The 21,195-nt window shown below is 39.8% G+C and overlaps 1 protein-coding gene across 1 annotated transcript; it reads right to left on the bottom strand.

Moving 5' to 3' along the window:
• Positions 1-8,133: 8,133 nt before the first annotated feature.
• slc6a1b (solute carrier family 6 member 1b) lies at positions 8,134-19,761 on the bottom strand. The gene is made up of 14 exons (XM_071897781.1): positions 19,515-19,761; positions 19,085-19,216; positions 18,701-18,801; positions 18,067-18,176; positions 17,456-17,588; positions 16,143-16,277; positions 15,268-15,371; positions 14,376-14,500; positions 13,657-13,769; positions 13,033-13,164; positions 10,911-11,013; positions 10,493-10,593; positions 9,721-9,888; positions 8,134-8,247 (listed from the first exon to the last, which is right to left on the bottom strand). Exons 1-14 carry the CDS (start codon positions 19,759-19,761, stop codon positions 8,134-8,136), a joined length of 1,818 nt encoding a protein of 605 aa, XP_071753882.1.
• Positions 19,762-21,195: the final 1,434 nt, after the last annotated feature.

Genomic DNA, 21,195 nt, shown 5'->3' with positions numbered 1-21,195 from the left:
CTTTCCTTTATGTACATTTAACAGGTGGAATATAAATGTCCTTTCATCATACATCATTCATTATACGTCATCTTGTTCCGTCTTGTTTTTTCTCCAATTCAGTGTAAATTGACAAAAGAAGATGCCACAAGGAAATGGAGCTTCTTCTGAGCTTTGAGATGCACCGCTGGCACTCCTGGTACATTTGGTGATAAATGTGGCGTGGCAAAAGGCCCCAGAGTCTGGGACGGGTTGAATGGTAGAGGCTCTGGCATGGCAATCACTCACTCTACCGTGGAGAAGAGAATAGAGAAATGAAGAGGAGAAGAGAAGAGAAGAGAAGAGAAGAGAAGAGAGGAGAGGAGAGGAGAGGAGAGGAGAAGAGAAGAGAAGAGAAGAGAAGAGAAGAGAAGAGAAGAGAAGGGGGGAGAAACAAGGGGCGAGGCCAGTTGAGACAAAGCAAGGATGCAAGGAGAGCAAAGAGAATGGGCGTTGAGCTCTGTTTGGGATCCTTCTTTGTGCCAGGGGAAAGGAGCTGTTTCCAGCTGGAAGTCACGCTCCGTGTTTTGTCACACAGGCCTTCTCTGTCTCCATTCATCACAGAAACACAGGCAGAGAGGGTCTGAAGAACCTATGGTCAAGCCACAAAGACACACTACTGGTTACCTGCAAATGTAGCCATTGCAGAATTCTTGCTTTTTACATGGTTTCTGCCCTTTGGATGCAACTAGTACATGCAACTCTAATCCTGGTAATGCATGGTAGATGTATAGGGTAATGTATTATGTATAACCAATATGAAATCACAGAAATCTAAAATATTCAATATGCAACAGGCAATGCAGGTTCTTATAATTACCAAAACATTATAATACACTATTGGTATGCCAGTTACAAATCAGTACATGATTAACCTATCCCACTATAGTAAATCCCTCTATGTTTCACATCATATTTCTGCCAAGTACAAAAAATAATGTGTATCTTTCTTTGATGACACATCAGCACACCCGTCGTTCTCAAGTGAGACAGCGACAGAGATGTTTTTTGATTGGTCCCAATTGCCAGTTTCATTGGTTTTCCAATTAATTATGTGAGAATACGGTAACCACATGGCTCCAATTAACCCCTTACCCACGTCTCGAGTAAACTGCTACACACCACTACCTTCCAGAATAATCAACATGTCCCTGCTTGTATTTTCATTTTCTTCATAATGCATTCTATGAATGGCTCATTTAAATTGAGACACTGTTTGCAGAGGAAGGTGTGACACTATCAATCAGCAGACATAAAACAGTTTTGAAACAAGTCATTATGACAACATTACTCTGAATGAAAAACAGTTACAACAAAGGTAGACTGATTACATTAATTGCCATCACTATGATTTCTTCTTGTTTATCATTGCCTTAATTTGAGAAGTCCTATATCATCGCTACCTTAAGATTTTTGCTCAGCCCAAAATAACATATGCATGGGGGTAGTGATGCAAAATGAAGTAAAGACTAAGATGTAACCTAGTTCTACCCTGCTGGTTGTCATATCCAATACTCCTAACAATGGCATGCACTGGAGTGCACAGTAGGCTACAGAGTGGAGTCTACAGTGGTAGCCATTCTAATTATTCTTTTGTCACAGCACAACAAACACATGTAGTGTGTAGTGTGTACAAGTAAAAAGGACTTCTACAAGATCTACAAGTTTAATTGGAATACAGTGTAGAATGTGTTCTGGGGACTGTTGATTCCAGGAATACGTATTACTAACCCTAACCCTTATATATATATATATAATACTAACCCTTCCACCAAACAATAGAAAAACAGTTTGCACTGTGTTAATAAAGGGAATGCTATGTGTACCATGGAGCATTCTCTTTGGCACTTGGGTCTCATTGCAGAACACACTGCCAGTGTACCATCAAGAAATCACTTTCATAAATAAGAATAACAGGCAGAGATAAAGCAAGTTGCCTGTTATAGGCTGTGTGGTTATGAGAAAATTACAGATACAATACAAGTGATAGGCATGATACCTCACAAAGTGATGAAGACTCTGCTCACTCCCCAGATATACTATTGATATTTCTTGTGATAGCATTTCAGTTGAATGAAATAGAAGAGGTTGCTCATTACCCTCGCTCCACTACAGCTGCATTTGCTGGTTTACCACCAACATTTGAGCTTATCTGCTCTAATCAGTGTGTTTCAGGTCACAGCAGTGGTAAAACTCCTATTGCGACCACAGTACTGTAATATGGCAGCAGAAGATAATCAACAGCATCTATTGATTTCAAGTATCTCTCTGTATTGTGTGCGGGGATGAAAGGAGGTTTAAGTTAAATGAATGTCTTCAAAACCATATTCACTGTCACATTGAATAGCATTGGATTGGAATGATAGCAGTAATGCTCTGTTTGTACATCAGTAATGAATACAAATTCTGTATCACTTTGACACCATTTCAGATGAGGCAAATATGCCTCACAATACTGTGCTCCAGTGTGTGTGTGTGTGTGTGTGTGTGTGTGTGTGTGTGTGTGTAGTTCAGGCAGGGCTTGGCAGGGTATGCCATGCAGGCAATTAAAACTGTTCATTAATGCTTTGTTAGACAACACTCCAGCTAATCCCATCATATGGTAGGCAGTGATAAGGGCATTTGCTTCTCTCTCAGCCTGTCTGTCTGTCGGTCTGCAGGGAGCAGATATGCTATCAGTAGCCTGTTGTAAAGGTGAATAGAGGGAAAGCCATGAAGGCTCGCTAATGTTCTGATACAGCTTTGGTCTGATGGAGAATAAGGGATCCTACGACTGATGTGACAAACACTGATTCCAACCACATACATTAGAATGACTGATTGAATATGTAGAGTATGTGATACACATATAGTGTGATACATATGATCTAATATTACATGTCATTTGTGTTCTTGAATATTATTTGAATATGGGAATGTATGCGATGTCTGTTACACAATTTGAAGATTTTAATTCCAAAGCACTACAGTATTTATTACGCATTTTAATTAAGATAAAAATGGTTGCCTAATATTCATTTTTAATATACTTATTTCAAAAACACAAAGAAAATAATAATTGTGTGCTAGTTAATTTCTTAAAGATAAATAAAGCTTTCCAAATGGTAGAATGAAATACTGAGGAATGAAATCATAGGTGATAAACATCAGCGGAAGCACCATAGGCCTACACACAATTTGGTGACTACACTGACTACACTGCATATTGAATAAACCAAAGATATGTCAGTGTTTTTGGCTGACTGTGTTTCTGTAATTCAGTTCTATCCATTTGTTTGTCTTATCCATCTATCCATCCATCCATCCATCCACCCAATGAGATATATATCTCCCATTGCACAATTAAATGCATAACCTCGCTGCGTCTTTCACATGAATCAACTGCGGCAACAGACTACAAATCCAGCCTCGTAGCTGTAAGAAGAATTAGAAGAGTTTTTTTTTTCTTCTTTTTTTGCCCCCACCCCTCCTGCGCATGTCAGAGCCCAGTGATTGTGATGTGGTCGGAGAGCGTGCATGCTACTGCGAGCCGCGGCCAAGCCGGCAGGGAGGGAAAACAGATTACCAATTCCACAGTGTGTGTGTTGTTGGGGCCCTGGAGCTGACTACTGAGCTGCTACTACCTCTGCTAGACTGGAGCTGTCAGAGTTGCTACGCTCATGTCTGTACGGGGAGGCTGTGTCATCACCAACACTTCTACTACCACCGCATACACCGATGAGCAGACACAGACTTACACGTATGCATACACACAAGGGCACATTGTATCACATGCATGCATGCACACACGGACACACACACATACATATACGCATAAACACACACACACACACAAAAATACACTGTCATCACTACCGTTGCATTCTTAAGGATGGGCATGATGGAATCTCTCTCTCTCTCTCTCTCTCCCTCTCATACACACACATACACACACACACACACACACACACACACACACATGCATGCATACCATTCAATATTCAATCACTTGGACCAGTGGTTTACAGTGGTTTTAAATTGTGAGCCCTAAAAACAAAGGGATGCCTCCACATGACCACCTGAGACACACTGGCGGGGTCGCTGTCAGCAAACACAGTAGCCTATATTGTGACACCAAAACAAGAATTTTTATTTTCCCTTTCCATCCATTTTTTTGCACTTGAATGATTTCTGGAGGAAGCCCAGATACTTGATACATGATATTATGTTGTATATTAGAAATTAGAAGTATTATGAAAATCATCTTGCTATCAGTACCACAGCCACTTTGTACCTTGTTCCCTCTGTCCAAGCTTAACCTCATCTGCTGGGAGCCATCTTGTATATGAATGTCACAGCAACTGTCATTGCCAATATAACACATTCAGTCAGTCTTTATGCGCTATGAAGTGTATTTCAGTATTTCAGGCATGAATGTTGTATGAATACAACAATGGATGGATTTGTGCAACTGACTCAACTCTTCGGAAAAAAATCCAAAGCACAAATGAAGAATAATGGATGGCATTTAAGGAAAGCAGGCTGGGTTCATGGCTTTCATTTAGCCATGTCTCTGCATGCATGATATGTTTGTTGGTGTGTGTGTGTGTGTGTGTGTGTGTGTGTGTGAGAGAGAGAGAGAGAGAGAGAGAGAGAGAGAGAGAGGTATTTTTGTGCATGTGAGTGAGTTAGCCTAGCAGCTTTGGATGTCGCCTGCCTCCAACCCCCCACTCTCTCTTTTTTCCATCAGTCTAATAGTCAAGAGCCATAACGCCTTAATAACCACAACAGCATAAATGGCATTTTAAGATGACTTCCCTCTGACGGCTGCAGAGACATGCAATCCTGAGAACAGGACATTTTGTCTAATTCACTCGTTGCCCCCTTTTATGTGCCATGCAGGATTTTTACTTTAATTTTCCTTAAGGCATTTTTCATAATACATTCATTGAAAACATTTCTCCTCTTTCTGTACTTCTTTCACTCTATGGATAATTATTTTTTTGATGACTTGGTGGTAATTTGGATTATTCCAAATGTAGGTTAACTACTGTGTAACAACCGGGAGATGGTGCGTTGTCATTGAGAGGGATTGGCAGCAGGCCAGTACAGCTATAATATCTTTGCTGGTACAGCTATCACTGCAGGTGTCACAACCATTTTGCTGTGGCAAGAGCCATTTTGTCAGAAACCATCAGATTGGTTTACAGGGAACATCTCTTACGGTTATGGAGCTAATTGCATATTCATTTCCACTTATGTAATAACTCGAGCATTAGCATAACACTGAACAGGTCAGTGAGCAGAAAGCATGTTATACTTGAAGAGATGCATTTCCACACCTCTTACGTCAAGGCCGGTAGCTACTCAATAACTACATCCATTAACCAATCAAGGATGGTTGTTGTACTTTCTGCACATTACCTAGTATGTATTTTCAACACTGGCTTGTCCTTATTTTTTATATCTCTATTTAAAATTGATGACACCAATTTCCCCACAGTATGGTTGGCAGTCCATTCCAATAGAAAGAGTACACAAAACCCACATTATAATCTATAGGTCTTTATTTATTTTGCAGATAACATATATGGCAATCATGCTTTTTCATATAACACCATCTAAAGACATTTATTATATTTTTTTTACATAGAATATTTTACATTAGGCCCATGAAACAGTTAGAAATATACAAAACAATATTCTCTGACTAGACATTTCTATTACATTATTATTATCGTCATTATTATTACTCTATTATTGTTATTGTAATTATAATTTTTACATTTGAGAAAGATATGTGCTTTAGTTTCTGAGATAATCTTATTATTGCAGAAAACAGCAAATAATATCAGATTTTTTTTCAACATTTAGACAAAAAACTTCAGGTTGTACGGACATTCACAGATACATGTATTACACAGTCCAGTTTACAACATCATTCAAGAGAGAAAACTGCAGTATGGTAGCTTTATACAAAATTCATGGAACCCTTTGTCATTGCACATTTTAATTCATATAGCTTTGCAAAAAAATAAAAGGGACTAATTCAACCTGATTCCTGTCGCATGTAGCTGCCACAGAAGGAATTTTTCATGATCCTTTTTTATAGTAATACAATTATATCTGTGGAGTTAACTGGTCTACATCACAAATTCAGCATCTATATATCTATTTTTATATTGCCGAACAACTTGATATGTAATAATAGGTTTTCCTTTACCGAATGAAAAGGAATAGTTTCGGTGGTGTTGGCCAATATATCATCTGACTATATCCTGTTGTCTAGCCAAAGGAGCTAGCAGTACGTTTGACAGTAACCTCCTCTGGCCTAGCCAAGGGTTCTCTCTCATCATCTGATATTGGAAATCTGCACCTGCAACAGGACAGAAACACACTATGGCTTCGACTAAAACGACTGACTGAAGACCTTCACAGTTCTTATACACTGAAAGAAATGATGCTAGCAAAATAGCACAAAATGAGGCAACAATTTGGATCAGATTTTGAACATGTCATACATTAAATATTGTGTGTATTCTGTGTGTTGATTCATATGTTTTCATGTTTCGTTTTTGCTTAAGGTATCATGCTAGATTTACTGAAAAAACTGATGGAAAATATTGTCAATTTTCTTTTAATATAGCATTACTTTTTTCAGTGTATCGCGGTAGTATCTGAGAGAATTTGGTCACTTCCACCTTTGTTCCTGAGGAATGGGTTGCTAGATAGATTTGTAAGTAAACTGTTTCAGTAAGAATAATGGTAGCTAGAATAGAAGTCCCTCATCAAACATCCATCCAACATCCTCCATTAGTACTGCAGCAGCCATTGCAGCCTATTCTTTCTCAAATATTGAAAAGTAGAACTGGATAAGCATAGGCCTAATGCAACACAAAACTGTTTTTCAACTGGTTGCCAATATGTGAGAGATGGTACAAAAGGGCAAAATCTAAATTTTGCAAATAATTCCTCTCAGGCAAAAGTGCAGCAGTAATTCATTGCTGTATGTAAAACATGTAATAAAGTGGGACTTCTGCAATGGCTACATCTTTAAATCTATGCTATTAGTGGTGGTAGTTTACAGATCCGAATGGCGCTTGTAGGCTAATATTTAATACCCTGTTGCTCTATAGTGAGACAAATGGGGATGCTTGATTTTATCAATATATAGTCAGTGGGTCAAATGTCTTCACCAATCTTTTGAACATGAGAGTATGATTTTGGTCCTTCTCACTCTTACATAGAAAACATCCTAAAAATGATTCTAAAAAAAGATTCAGACTACATACAAAGTTATTGTTCTTTAGAAAACAAAGAAACAATTTTAACAGTCTCTTGCTATTTATGCTATGTAGGTTATTTTTGCTTTTGTCACAGGTATTCAATCATGCCAAAAGGGTTTGGATGTTTTGAAATCCATACTGGACTTGTGCTTTTCAAAGGTCGCCCCAGAATTGGGTGGTAAACATTACTGGCTAACTGCAGGGTCTTAGGAGGGAGTGATAGTCTGTCTAAATAATATTTTACACATACAAGGAGATTTGGCCTTACCCGTTGCACATTCCCATATAGTCTTTGCCTTAAATTGATCAATATTCAATTTCCACTTTGCAATTTTCATATTGCATTTATTCACCTACTACATTGCATTCAATTTAATGTATTTATTTCATGTACAAGCAAAATTAATTTAATCTATATTTTCTTTGTACAGTAATGGTAGTTTAATAGATTAATTACTTGTAAATATCTTTAAATTAGCACAATACTGTTGAATCACACCGGGCCTCCAAATTTAAATTATAAATTCAAAATACAGTAATTTCCTAGGTCACATTTCCTTTTCTAGAAAGACTAACAATTTTTTTGCATAATGAAATTCAAACTAGCACAACAACTTTGCTGGGTAGTTTGTCTTTCCTCATAATTTTTATAACTCTGTATTATACAAATAAACAAACAGAAAAACCCCTAAAAATAACGGTGTAATCAGGTTGGTCTCGTGTGTCCCCAGGAGGTAGGTGAATAAAAGCAGACGTGGAAGTCTGGTGGTCGTTCCCAACCTTGATTACGTTTTTTTCTGTATGTAGAGTGCCAGTCTGGCCCGTTAGACAGAGAGACAGGCAGAGGGTTCTAGATGTAGGCTTCCTCGTTGGCAGGGTTCTGACTCTGGTTTTCTGTCTGCTGCTCGGGGCCGTTTTCCTGCGACTTCACCAGCACCACCGGCTTGATCATTGTCCTCAGACGCTGAGAGGGCAAAGCACAGAGAGCAGCAATGAAACAGCTGGTATCAAACAGCTGAAAGATACTCTCTGATATTGCCGATCAACAAACGTTAAAAATGAGACACTGACATCTGCGATCTGCAAACAGCTGAAAAGTTTCTAATTATACTCAGAAGCTGAAATAAAACACGCCAGCCAAACAGCTGAAAGCTTGTTATTGATTGCACCGCCTCAGGCTCTGAGTGTAAACATTCTTATACAAGGGACTCTAAGATACATTTTGTTGTGGTTTATGCTTATGTGAATTAATATAACGACAGCTTGATTGATGGGTGATAAATACCATTAGTAGAGGAGTAATCAAACCGCTGGTGTTTATCAGATAATAATAAAAAAAGTTATTCAAGATAATAAAAGTCATATAGCTCACACTTCATGAAACTAACAAATGGCTCAGGGTGTGAAAAAATACCGGAATAGGACTTGTGTACTGTAATTTTCTTTGGTCCCAGAGTTCAAAGTTTGCCAGCCTGTAAAACTGAAGAGCCCATACTTGGTGCATCTTCCAAGTTATCTGAAATATGGATATCTTTGGACCCAGGGTCTGCTGCACACTAGGCATCCATGTGGAGTGTTTGTGAAAGCAAGCGTCTGCCTGGGTGCAGAGCACTAATCAGCTGGCTGATTGCTGCAATTAGACAATCAGCCATCAGCTGGTACTGCAGGATCTGACACCTGCACATCGCCTCTGACAGTCTCTGTTGCTTTGCCAGCAATTACAGCCCATTTATTCTCTCAGCAGCAGCTTTAGATTCGTTAGTTATGGAGCTATATGTGTCACTAAGCACCATATAGATGTAAGGTTATTATTCAATCCATTGTGGATGACTGCAAATGGAAGAGCCCTCAATGTGAAAAGCATGCCGGAAAAGCCATTATCTGCTCTTGATTAAGAGCATCAAATCAATAAAAATGTGCCGTTCATTCTGCTGCATACAAATGCAGGTTATTTATTGAGAACTCGGTATCTGGTATAGCAAAAAGGCAGCTAAAATTGTTTAACGTAGGACTAATTTGAATCTCTATTTTACTAATCCTTTTACCGCTGTTCTATTCTCCATGCCAAATTATCACCTCTTTATCCAGCATGCTAATGTGTTTGCTCATTACAAAATCATTGAGTTACATATAGTACTTACAGTACAGTTATGTTGCACTGAACAAAAAGACATTGGGTTAAGTGCATTTTAACACCCAGGTTTTGCTGCTAAATTGTATCTCAGGTACTACTATCATTGTCAGCCATTATGTAAATGATATACATGTAAGTGACGATGATGTCAACCCTAGGTCAGCGTACTATCTGTGTATATATTTGTGTCAGAATGTGTTGGTTGGCTCAAAGCAAATGCAGCAAACGCTGTTGTTAAATGTAATTATGTAATTATGTATGCCCATCGCATTATGCATTAGACAAAAGGGACACTGGCCTTACCTCTTTGTATGTGCCCTTGAGTGTGAGGAACATGTAGCCCATGTAGCCAGGGATGAGGACCATGGAGGAGAGGGCCATGCACCAGCCCACCCCCTGGCCCCAGGCTGGGAACACATAGTCACCCATGGTGAGGGGAACCATCTGCACTGCACTAAACAGGAACACTCCCTGGGAGATGAGAGAGACAAGGACAAATATCTCAACATCTTCATTTTCATTCATCCTTTTCAATCATTTTTACATTTACACTTAACATATTTGGTTCAGATTTGGCACAGTCAAATTTTGAACCAAATATGTTATCTTAGACTTCTAAATAAAACAGATTCTGCAGGCACATGCCCACTTGTATTGCCGTTTTACTAATAGATTCCAGAGCCATAGATGCATGTGGAAATGTTCCAGGGAGATTGCAGAATGAGCTTTTGGCCTGAAAAGCTTTTGGAAGTATTACAGTAAAGTATGTTGCGGTCTGACAGTAATGTCATTTTTAGTGGCACTGGCAGGTAATAAAGCCGACCATTAAATCGATGGCGCTCAGTAAAATCAACTATTAAGTCTAGTTTCAGTTTCTTGCACAGATCCATCAAGCCAAAGTGATGTGGGAACCATGGTTCAGTGTGGCACCTAAGGATTATAGCTGTCAGTCTCAGGGGAATAACCTCACCTGAGACCTTGTAAACTTAAATACCTTCCTTAGCCAGGAGGGATTTTGTTTTCCTTTGGGTGATGGTTGGTTAAATCCTGCATGTTACATAAAGATAATACTTACAGCCACGATGAGTGGAGTGAAGACGACCCAGCAGGCCTTCCACCACATACAGGGCTTATAGCCAATCATCTCCTCAATGTTTTCATAGAACTTATTCACACCTGAAACAAACAAATAAAACATAAATGTAGATAGATTATGTACATTGACAATTAAAAGCCACCAAAGTCCTTTGATACCCGAGTACTGTTTGTTATGTGCAGTGTCAATGCAGTGACACTCCAGAATGAAGACTCACCTCAGACATGTTTCTAGTCTGATCTTACAGAACCCTTTAGATGTTAGCTCCTACTGTGTCAGCAATGAAAGCTATAAATGTGGGCAGTCCTCAGACAAAGATTTGTAAGATCCTGGAGGGTCAAAGGGCCCTTTCGTTTCCAAATTTTTTAGAAGATTGTTGATTGTCACTTTGGCTCACCATAGAACCACGAAATGGAGATGCACTCGAAGAAGACCAGAAAGAGCAGGCACATTCCACTGGCCGAGTAGTAGTCAAATAGCTTGAACACATACAGCCCACCCTGCGAGAGGAGAGGAGGAGAGGAGAGGAGAGGAGAGGAGAGGAGAGGAGAGGAGAGGAGAGGAAAGGAAAGGAAAGGAAAGGAGATAAGAGAAGAGAATAGGAGAGGAGAGGAGAGGAGAGAAGAGAAGAGAAGAGAAGAGAAGAGAAGAGAGGAATGAAGAGAATAAAATGATGATGAGACAGATGAAAGAGAGGGCAGAACAGAGGAGAAGCAATTATAGTATTAGATGTACAGTACAGTACAAAACCGGTCAAGTGGAATAACATCCAGGGCGAGAGCACCAGCGACTGTGGCTGGTGAGGGTTAGTAACGTCTCACTGGTGAGGATGGAGCTGGTGGCTGAGGATTCCTTGTGGAAACACTGTGTCACTGTGGATGGCCAGCGCACACTAGGCCAGCGCAGATCAAGCGTCTCACAGAAAGAGTACTACTTGTCCCAGAATCTCTTGCGCCTATCAGGTCATTATGGGGACCAGCTAAGTGATCCCAGATGAGCACTCCTACTCTGTGAAGCTTGATATGTACCGCCCAGAGCAGTGATTAGGGCCGCTGCCTCATCCTAACAGGGCTGTGCATGTGGCGTGATGTGAATCCAGTGTGGCAGAAGTAGAGGGACGATGCAGGGATTTCTAGTGTCATAGGCAAACATGACCTTACAGTGATTCTGTCATTTTCGGTTCACTGGTAGACGGACACAGAAGGGTCTTGACCTAGTTTTTGTTGACTTTGATTCATTCTTTTATTTATTTATTTTCCAATTAAAATAGCCAATATTACAACCGCTACTGTACTCTGTATTATCCTTAAAATGGCATACATTGCATTGTGAGAAAATTAAACATTAAACATCCCTTTTTGACATTTGTGTTATAGCCTGAAATAGACAATGTGGGATGCTTGCCAATGATGTCAAAATATGTCTAAACCAGCATGTTATCAGATTAGTGAATGCATGTTAATAGTGCAGGGCAGAGATAGGATTACATTAATTAGTTCCTAATGCCCCATAGTTCAATATTGTAGATTACGTAAGGAATAGTGGATCAATACAGCAAGATTTCTTGAACTAAGTAAGTAGTTCAAAGGCTCCACTGTAGTCAAAATCAGATGAGATGAGGGACTTCTTCTTCTGTCTGTTCCACTAAAATGTGTAATAAAAATCTAATTAGGTTTAAAAATCTTATGATTTTTAGATTGTGATGTGGAGCTCCAGATGACTTTCATGTTGCATCCTGAGATTTAGCATAATGAATCAAGACACATATCAGGGAAAGTCCAAATAAATTTGCATCCAATAGGTATAAGATCACGTGGAATATATATATATAAATGCACTGGGGTGATAAAACAAACTGCAGCTGCAGGGAGAGAATGCTTGCTATTTATTTGATGACCTGAGCCATTTGGGACAGAGACTGCACTCTCAGAAGGAGTATGAACCCTGACCTTTCAACTGTGATGCTGTTTGGGCTACATGTAAAGGTCACTTGGCTAGCTGAGTTAACACTGCTGAGTAAACAGTCTCACAGGTTACTGGGTCAGCCGTTGGTGTCCTGTGGGAAACTTACAAGTCTCTGGAAAAACCCAAACCTCTATGTAACATTTTTTCTGACTTGGAGATACAAGGTTTCTTTTCGACTCTGCCAATATTAGAGAGGCAGGCCACAACTCCATAGAGATAATGGTGGGACCTGAAGAGGGAATAGCATGGTTCACTCCATACTGTACATGGAATAATTAATTCATTTGTTCACCTCATATGAATTTGTAAAGTATAATCTCTGAGCAACTGCCTCACAAGCTTTTTGTGCACAAAAGTTCCTGATTATAAAGGCTGATGTTAAAAATGAGTATCCACTGGATACGTTTACCTGTGGGATACTTGATATTTACATATATGGCAACAGATATCAATCTCGTCAATCAACCAGTGTTTATGTGAGTGATCTTGAACTAACTAGAGAATGGGAATTTGTCTGATTGATGTTGGATTATCCAATAAGAAAATGTATTTACCTGTGTGATGTTGGACAGTCCAATGATGTAGGAGACGAGGCAGACGCCTGCGATGAAGAGCTCTCGTCGATTTCTCAGAGCCCGAGGGAATTCATCAACCAGTGCAGTGATGAAGCCTTCCACAGTGCAGAACTGGAGAGATGGTAGAGTCATGTTGAAACAATGTCAAACATTTTTTTAAACTATCTCACTACAACATTTTTGCTATGTCATAACAATGTGCCATTCTAACATTAGGTTAGTCGCTAATGTTTAGAACTGTAGTGAAGGAAGATTAAGGGTAAGACAATGTTACTATGATGTTACAATAAGGTTAGTACAGTTTTATAACACATTATGAAGATGAATCCTAGGCTTGAACGTGGTTAATTTGAAGTCTTCTTTAAAACATCCACAATTTTTTGGTTATATTAGGACAAAAACAGGAACGCTGCCATAATGCAGCTCATTCCAAACTGGCACACACTATTATAGCATATACTGTATTACAGCATACATTTTATGCTTTTGTTGGAGGCCATGATATCAGCACAAATTTAAAAAGTGACAAATTACAAATCAAGACAAAGGGTTATTGTCATACAATCCCATCAGAGGCTATTTTTGTTTTTTGATTATCTTTACCTGGCTGTCAATCCCCAGCATCAGCAGCATGGAGAAAAAGAGGATGGCCCAGAGAGGAGAGATGGGCAGCTGGGTGACAGCCTCAGGATAAGCCAAAAATGCCAGACCAGGTCCTGGGAAAAGACAGATACAATAAACATGGTGACCTGGAATTTACATAGGACACTTATCAAAGATGAGTTGTTTGGTAACAAAAGAAAAAATATATATTTTCCAATAGTGATATGCTCATTTCAAAATGTGTTATCTACCATATGAAAAACAAACATTTTACAAGATCATTGCTGTCATGAAAGTAAAATGTAATATGGGGCTGAATTAGAAAACTACACACCCTTGCTGATAAAATTGTTGAGTTGCATTAGTTGCTTACAAAATACTATTTATTGGCACTGAATCATATATTTTCAAGTACCAAGTCTTAAACTACAAGCAGTTCAGATACACTGGCATCCTTGCAAAAACACAACAGTGGAAGTCAACCTTGATGAGGGTACTTACAGAAGACCAATAGTTCTGCAAAATCATTGAGCATTTTTCACTTCTAATAGACACATTAAAGAGGGGCAGACATAACTGCCAAACTAACACCTTTCCTTTCTGCCTGAAATGATAACTCACAGCACATCTAGAGAGTTTGGGTCTAATTTTTGCACAGTTGCGAGTATCTCCTGGCAGTGCTATTGTCACTATTGAGTTTCAACATTGATTGCAATTACCTGAGGCTGCCACATCAGCGATGGGTCTCTTTGTCACATTGGCCATGAATCCCACGATGGAGAAGATGACAAAGCCAGCGAACATGCTCGTGAAGGAGTTGATGCAGCAGACAATGATGGAGTCTCTGTAGGGGAGAGACAAAGCACAAGGCAGCCATTGTTACGCCTGTATCAATTCCTTATCAACCCGTCACACATTGTAGAGAGGGGAGGGGGTGGTGGTGAGGGGGGGGGGGGGGGCAGAGGGAAGCCATTTTGCATTCTGTAGTAGCAATGCAGCCCAATACATTTATATTGACCTGTTCATTCAAAATGGGAGTGGGCATTGGCAGATTTAAAATAGTTGGAGCCACGGACATAGCAAGCCGTGGATGTAGTTGGGCGACTGACTGGTGTTTGCCCTCTACTGTGACACTGGCAGAGGCAACCAAATCTCTCTGCTTTTGTCTACAGAGACAGAGGGCAGAGCTGTAATAATGAAACTGACTGACAGCTGGAGGCCCAAATAGCCCCAAAATAGAATGTCCAACAGACAGCGTTGTTGCCAGGAAACAAAAAATAGTCCCAGAAAGTGACATCTTCAATGTGGACTGCCTGAATGCATCACATCCAAATTCTGTTGTTAAAGAGTACGACTCCTCTACGGCACGGTCTGCTCAAAAAATGGGATTTGAGAGTGAATGGTGCATGAGTGATAAGTGAGATGCAATATAGTTTCTTGTGAATAGGTTTTTAATTCATATGGGGCATTTAATTCATGTGGTGAATAAACTTGAATTGTAACCTAGTGTATTTGTGTCACATTCCATACATATTTGGTGAATCAGCATCAACTGTATTTTTCTTTCATGTGTAATAAACAAAGAACAAATCATCTTGAACTTTCACCTACCTGTATACGTTGTTATTGAAAGGGTTGTAGCTGCCCAGAGCAATCAGAGAGCCTAACCCCAGGCCATAGGAAAAGAAGATCTGAGTGGCAGCATCCAGCCACACCTGCCACACAGAGATTGGAAAAGAGGTTCAAATAATCAGGTGCAAACAAAAAGCTTGGGCAATTCTGTAGCTGTATACATGTGATTCATGTCATCTTGAAGGTGATATGACCTCTTTCGATCTTCTGAGGCAATTTAACTGTCTGGATTGATCAGCCCATGCCCATAAAGTGATGGTGTCCCACTGCTTGGGACAAATACCCATTCCAAGGAAATCTAACATTTAAATACAATCTAGTTCCATCCGATCTGATCCTGACTCAACTCGACTCAACTCGATTTACATTATCTTCTCTATGTACAGAGAATAATGTCACCTTTCTAAAAATAGATTGCATGACATGTAAGATTTTTGCTGGACACACACATTGTACCTGCCTAGCTACTGATGGCACACTTCAGCCTACCAATCAATTTATCAACCATTTATCATGAGCCTGCTTCAGCATAATAATCAATACAGATGTAGCCATCACAGAAGTTCCACTTTTTACATTCTCATTGCTCTGCTACTTTACACCCAAGGGGAAATGTTTGGAAAAGCCCTCCGAACAGAAGAGATGCAGGTTAGAGTGACTATCACTTTAGCCTATTTACGGTCTCCACAAGCCTACCAACAAAAAGAAAAAAGAAATCCTACAGTAGCTCAGCTTATCCTCTGCAGCCACCTATATTTTGGTGGTCAATAGAGAGCTTTTCTCACAAATTCAGGAAAAAATCTATTTTAGACATCTGGGCCTGTAGACATCTGCTGGGAGAGCGGAGAGCATACCTCAGATTCCTTGAGTTTGTCAAAGTCTGGAGTGATATAGAAGAGGATCCCATCAATGGCCCCAGGTAGAGTAATGCCACGGCAAAACAGGATGAACAGCATGAAGTAGGGGTATGTGGCTGAGAAGTACACCACCTGTAGGACACAAAGTCGTGAGGAAAAAGAATGTTGTTTAGCTGAGCTGAGAAGAATTCCTTTAAACCCTCCTCACAACATACGAGTCCACACGGCTAAATGATGTGGGTGAACATTACTTTACTTGTAAGGTTTTTCCTGCAAGACAACAGAACTTAAAGAGTGGTGAAAACTGCTAAGTTATTCAACACATTATGAATAGTGTTACAGTACTGTACCACTAAGCCCAGGGCACAGTACAATGACCTAGTCAGCCATTCTCTAGAGGCAAGATGACCCCAGAACGCCTGGGTTCAGCTCACTTCCACTGCACCATCTCCCTCCCTCTTCTGCACTCATTTTGCACTGTGCTATTAAAGTCAGCACAATTCAGATCATTCATAATCTTTACAAATCTACTGAATATGCATCAAACCTGAAAAGACATGACTATGAAAAATTATTTTAACCCTTCTAAAATATGAAACAAGCGGATGAATTTACCATACTTTCAGGCAAAAAGACTTTTGAAAAGCAAATCACAAATGTTATTTGGAAAAACACAATGTTAGTTGACAGAGAGTATTCTGTAGCTCAGTTGGCAGAGCATGGCACTATCACTGCCAAGGTTAGGGGTTTGTTTCCCACTGGGAAAATGCAGTCACTCATGGTATGCAAGGTGCTTTGGACAAAAGGCAGTGCTTTGTTTAAGTGCTTCTGAAAGAAAGACTGACTTTTACACAAGGAGGTTGAGAGAAGGTATGTTATGTAGTTTTACCTGATCTGATTTTGAAAACATTTCATGACAACATTAACTTCCTTATGAAGCCATCAAAAGGCTCTGTCTTGGACTTCAGCTGGTCCATCCTATTAGAAAACTAAAACTAAATACAAAACTTTCAGTGACGTTTTGAAAATCTCTTGTGCTTGTGCCAGTCATATGACCTTGAATAGTGTATCTAATGTCTGTGTATACAAACAAGCATCTCTCAAAGCGTGAAACAAGACAGTCAAGACTGTTATCTGAGATTCACGTTGCAGAATACATACATAACATGCATGAATTCTGTCTTCGATTTCAAATCTGAAATCTTGATTGATCAGATACAAGATCATAGAAGTAGCATTATGTGAATTCTATTTTAGGGTGGATTTTCCCTTTGTGCTCTACTTTTCCTTTGTCTTCTCCTTATACTTACTTTGCCAGTCCAGCTGACCCCCTTCCAGATACAGAAGTAGACAAGGACCCATGCGATGGCCAGAGTAATAGCCAGTGGCACCCTGACCTCCCCTGGCTTCTCCAGACCATCTGTCAGCTGGTGCATGTTACGTCTGCAGGACAGGAGTAAAGTGGTTTTACTACACATGCACACACACACACACACACACACATGCATCCTGATATGCAAACGTGTGTGAATAGTCACAAAGACACGCTCCCTTTCTCTCTTTTGTCACTCCAAAGATTTTTAAGGCACTACAGTCAAGGGACGTCATGCACACACACACACACACACACACACACACACCTACACACACAAATAATGCAATCTTTGATTAAATATATGTATTGTTCCTGCTCATCATATATTTAAATTCTTTCTCATTTCTTTGTTTGAGGCCATGCATGTGTACATTTTTTTTCTCTTACAATGATATCTGGGGGTAGATGAGCATTCAAATCTGAGACTATAAACCTGATCTTCACCATGTGCAGTAGGTTGGATGAACTTTATGTGTAGCTAAAATCTGGTCACAATGGTGCCATGCCCCTATCATCTGCCCTAAACAGACTCTATCTCCAGCTTACTCCCAGAACTCCACCACAGCGCTGGTGAGGTTGCTGGTGTCTGTGATGCTGTAGTTGGTGTAGCAGCGCTCTGTGTTCCAGGGATTGCCACAAGACTGCCATGGCAGATCCTGGAAAAAAAAAAATCACAAAAAAAAAAGAATCACACAGACAGCTCTCTTCACTTGGACCATTCTCCCACTGCCGGCTCCCATTCTCTCTAGCTGTCACACAGCCAAATCCAAGATACTCATTCGGGACATTGGGATTTCATGCTTTTCTCAAAGGAGTGAATGCCTCATCGCCAAATGCATTTATCAATACCTTGTGTAAGGCTCTAATTATGTGGGAAAGGAAGTAATAAATGTCATACTCAGTTAAGGGTTGTATGCTCTTACGTAAGATGCTCTGGCAGAGAGAACCTGCCACATGACTAAAAGGGTTTGACTCGTGTAAAAATCCGACCTGGGCAAAAAACATATTGGTGCTTTGTTCTTATTTAAACAGCCACGTATATGAACACATAGTTTGCAGAGTGAGATAAATCAACCACTCTTTATGATTTTTTCCCCCCAAAAGGTATTCAAATCCTATTACGGCCATAGCATAGCTATACTGGTTTGTGGGGAAACAGGATAAAATGTCATATACTCACAGCAGTGAAGGAGTTGTACAGATAGTAAATAGCCCAGGAAATGATTACAATGTAATAGATATTGAGCCAGAAGGACAGCACAGCAGCAGCCAGCCCCACACCTAGAACAGCGGGACAGTATGGGTGAGGTATTAAATGTTGTCTAATTATTTGTGTTAAAAATATATATATATATATATAGTATGTGACAGAGCTTGAAGTTTGAATTATTATGAATGATTTTTATACAAAAGTTGCATCAAGGACAAACGTTTGCTCAGTATTATGTAATTACAAGGATCCCCAGAATCTACATGAGAAAAAAAATATAGCCTATATATTCATGAAACGGCCATTCAACGGTAGTTTAGGGGCTCAGGGGTGTCATGAAAGGGTGTCTTTTACCTTTGAACATGGGGGCGAGTTTCCACACTCCGAGCCCTCCAATAGACGTGTATTGACCAAGAGCCGTCTCGAGAAGGAACAGGGGCATACCAGCAAATATGAGGGTCAAAAAGTAGGGAATCAAGAAGGCCCCTGAATAAGAGGTGAGAAGTAAAGGCTGTAAGTGAAGGTGAACCATAAACCATTAACATTCAAGATAATCCAGGCAAGAGATTTGTTAAACGGAATATTTTGTTTCACACTGCGCCCCAGATCACAGCGCAGGATACGCACTTGTGCGCAATTACGCACGGCTACGAGGGGGGAAAGACACTTGAGATTTATTTAAATGAAAGGCCCTGGGGGCAAATTGGCAGGTTTGAATGTCGAGATCTTTGACCTCCTTTTGTTCTTTGAATACACGGGAAAAATGCCAAGAATTCTTGATTACCTCCTCCGTTTTTGCCACATAAATAAGGAAATCTCCAGACATTTCCGAGTCCGATTGCGTATCCAACACAAGAGAGAAGAAAGTCAAATTTCCCAGCCCACGTTTCTCTCTCGGGAATCTCCTTTTTCGTCTTCTGGACTTTCACCACCAAGGTTTTGGGTTTGTCGTTTGGCGTGGTGGTGGGAGCGTCGTTCACCGTCTCCGTTAAGACGTGTCCGTCCGAGGCTTTGGTCCCGTTGGTGGCCATGGTACCTCTGGGTGTCGGATAGTCCTGACCAGTGGACAGGGGGGATTTCAGCACCGGTCCAAGCAGACAGCAGATCTCTGGCCTTTATACCCAGCGCCCAGATAGCGTCGACTGGAGACGGATAATCAGGGTAATCAGGAGCAGAAGCGGGGACACCTTACCAATGGAGGAGCGACCCTGAAAACAATATAAATAAAAATGTGTCATTAAACATTCGCTGTAAAAAAAAAAATATCCGTCTTAACAAACCATGTCATCTAGTGTTGAATCTTATTTAAAAAGCTGATAAGAAATTATACTGACACTTGTTTATAGAAAATTGCTGAAAAAAGAGAAACGGAATTTGAATTCAATGAACGTGGAATTATGTCACCACATTGGCAGAATTTTCACTTTTTTTTTTCTTTTTTTTACAAAAATAAGATTTTAAGACTGTGAATTTTTTTTTGCAGTGCTGTGCTGAAATAATGTTTTCTGTCTCTGAACAAATGCGATTTAAATAGCTTATGTATGCATCCATTTTATTTGCATGATATTTCTTGAGGGGGAGAGAGAAAAAATCTGTCCTATGGTCCGTGAACCCCACGGGATCAAATAAAGACTTCTCACGCAATCAGAATCACTTTTAATTGCCGGGAGTGAATTCATGTTGGCAAAAATTTAGAGCCTAGCCTACTCTTGTTCTTGATTCATTATGCTCTAAATTTAATAGCCCACTTCCCACTGCCCGGGTACAAGAGAAGAGCAATTAAACACATTTAGGAGTCAGACGCGACGATAATGTCCAATGAATCACCTGGAGAGGATAACTCGCTCCAGTTTACGGCCTGAATAGACATTTTCAGAACACGTTTTCAACGATTCGAGTCAACAAGACAAAGATTTAAAAATACCAAATTAATTTCAAATTAATTATGTTAATAGAACTGTAATATGGTAAGCATTACACTGTAGTTTAAATGATGCCACTTCTTGTAAAAAAAAAAACAACTATGCATTTTCAAAAATGTAATTTAGTTATTTATTTCTTTAGAACACAAAATATATATAATCACACTACAGCTGAGTGGATAAATCATCGCGCGCCCCCTCCGCTCACCCTCACCTTTTGTGCGTAATTGTGAGGAGCGAAATATTCGGCAACATATAGTGGGTTACTTATCATACGTAACCTATATGGCAAATCTTTTGATATTTTGTGTCGACGTTTTATGAGACGCATACTATATCACATATTTTAATATTCCGGGTGTATCAACTCAGGTTTATTTAACCTTTGACTTCACAGAGACAGAAACCCTTAAATCAAAGGGACCCAGCGAACAAAGAATTACGTGACAGGCTCGTATGCATTTTCTTTTCCACACAGATAAAACATTTACATTTGACATAATTGAATCTTACTGTGCCACAAATGAACTGTGGAGCAATTAT

The sequence above is a fragment of the Centroberyx gerrardi genome, chromosome 5, assembly GCF_048128805.1.
Source record: "Centroberyx gerrardi isolate f3 chromosome 5, fCenGer3.hap1.cur.20231027, whole genome shotgun sequence".
NCBI classification, from domain to species: domain Eukaryota; kingdom Metazoa; phylum Chordata; class Actinopteri; order Beryciformes; family Berycidae; genus Centroberyx; species Centroberyx gerrardi.
The sequence above is the reverse complement of the archived record's forward strand: the minus strand, read 5'-3'. Positions and strand labels throughout refer to the sequence as shown.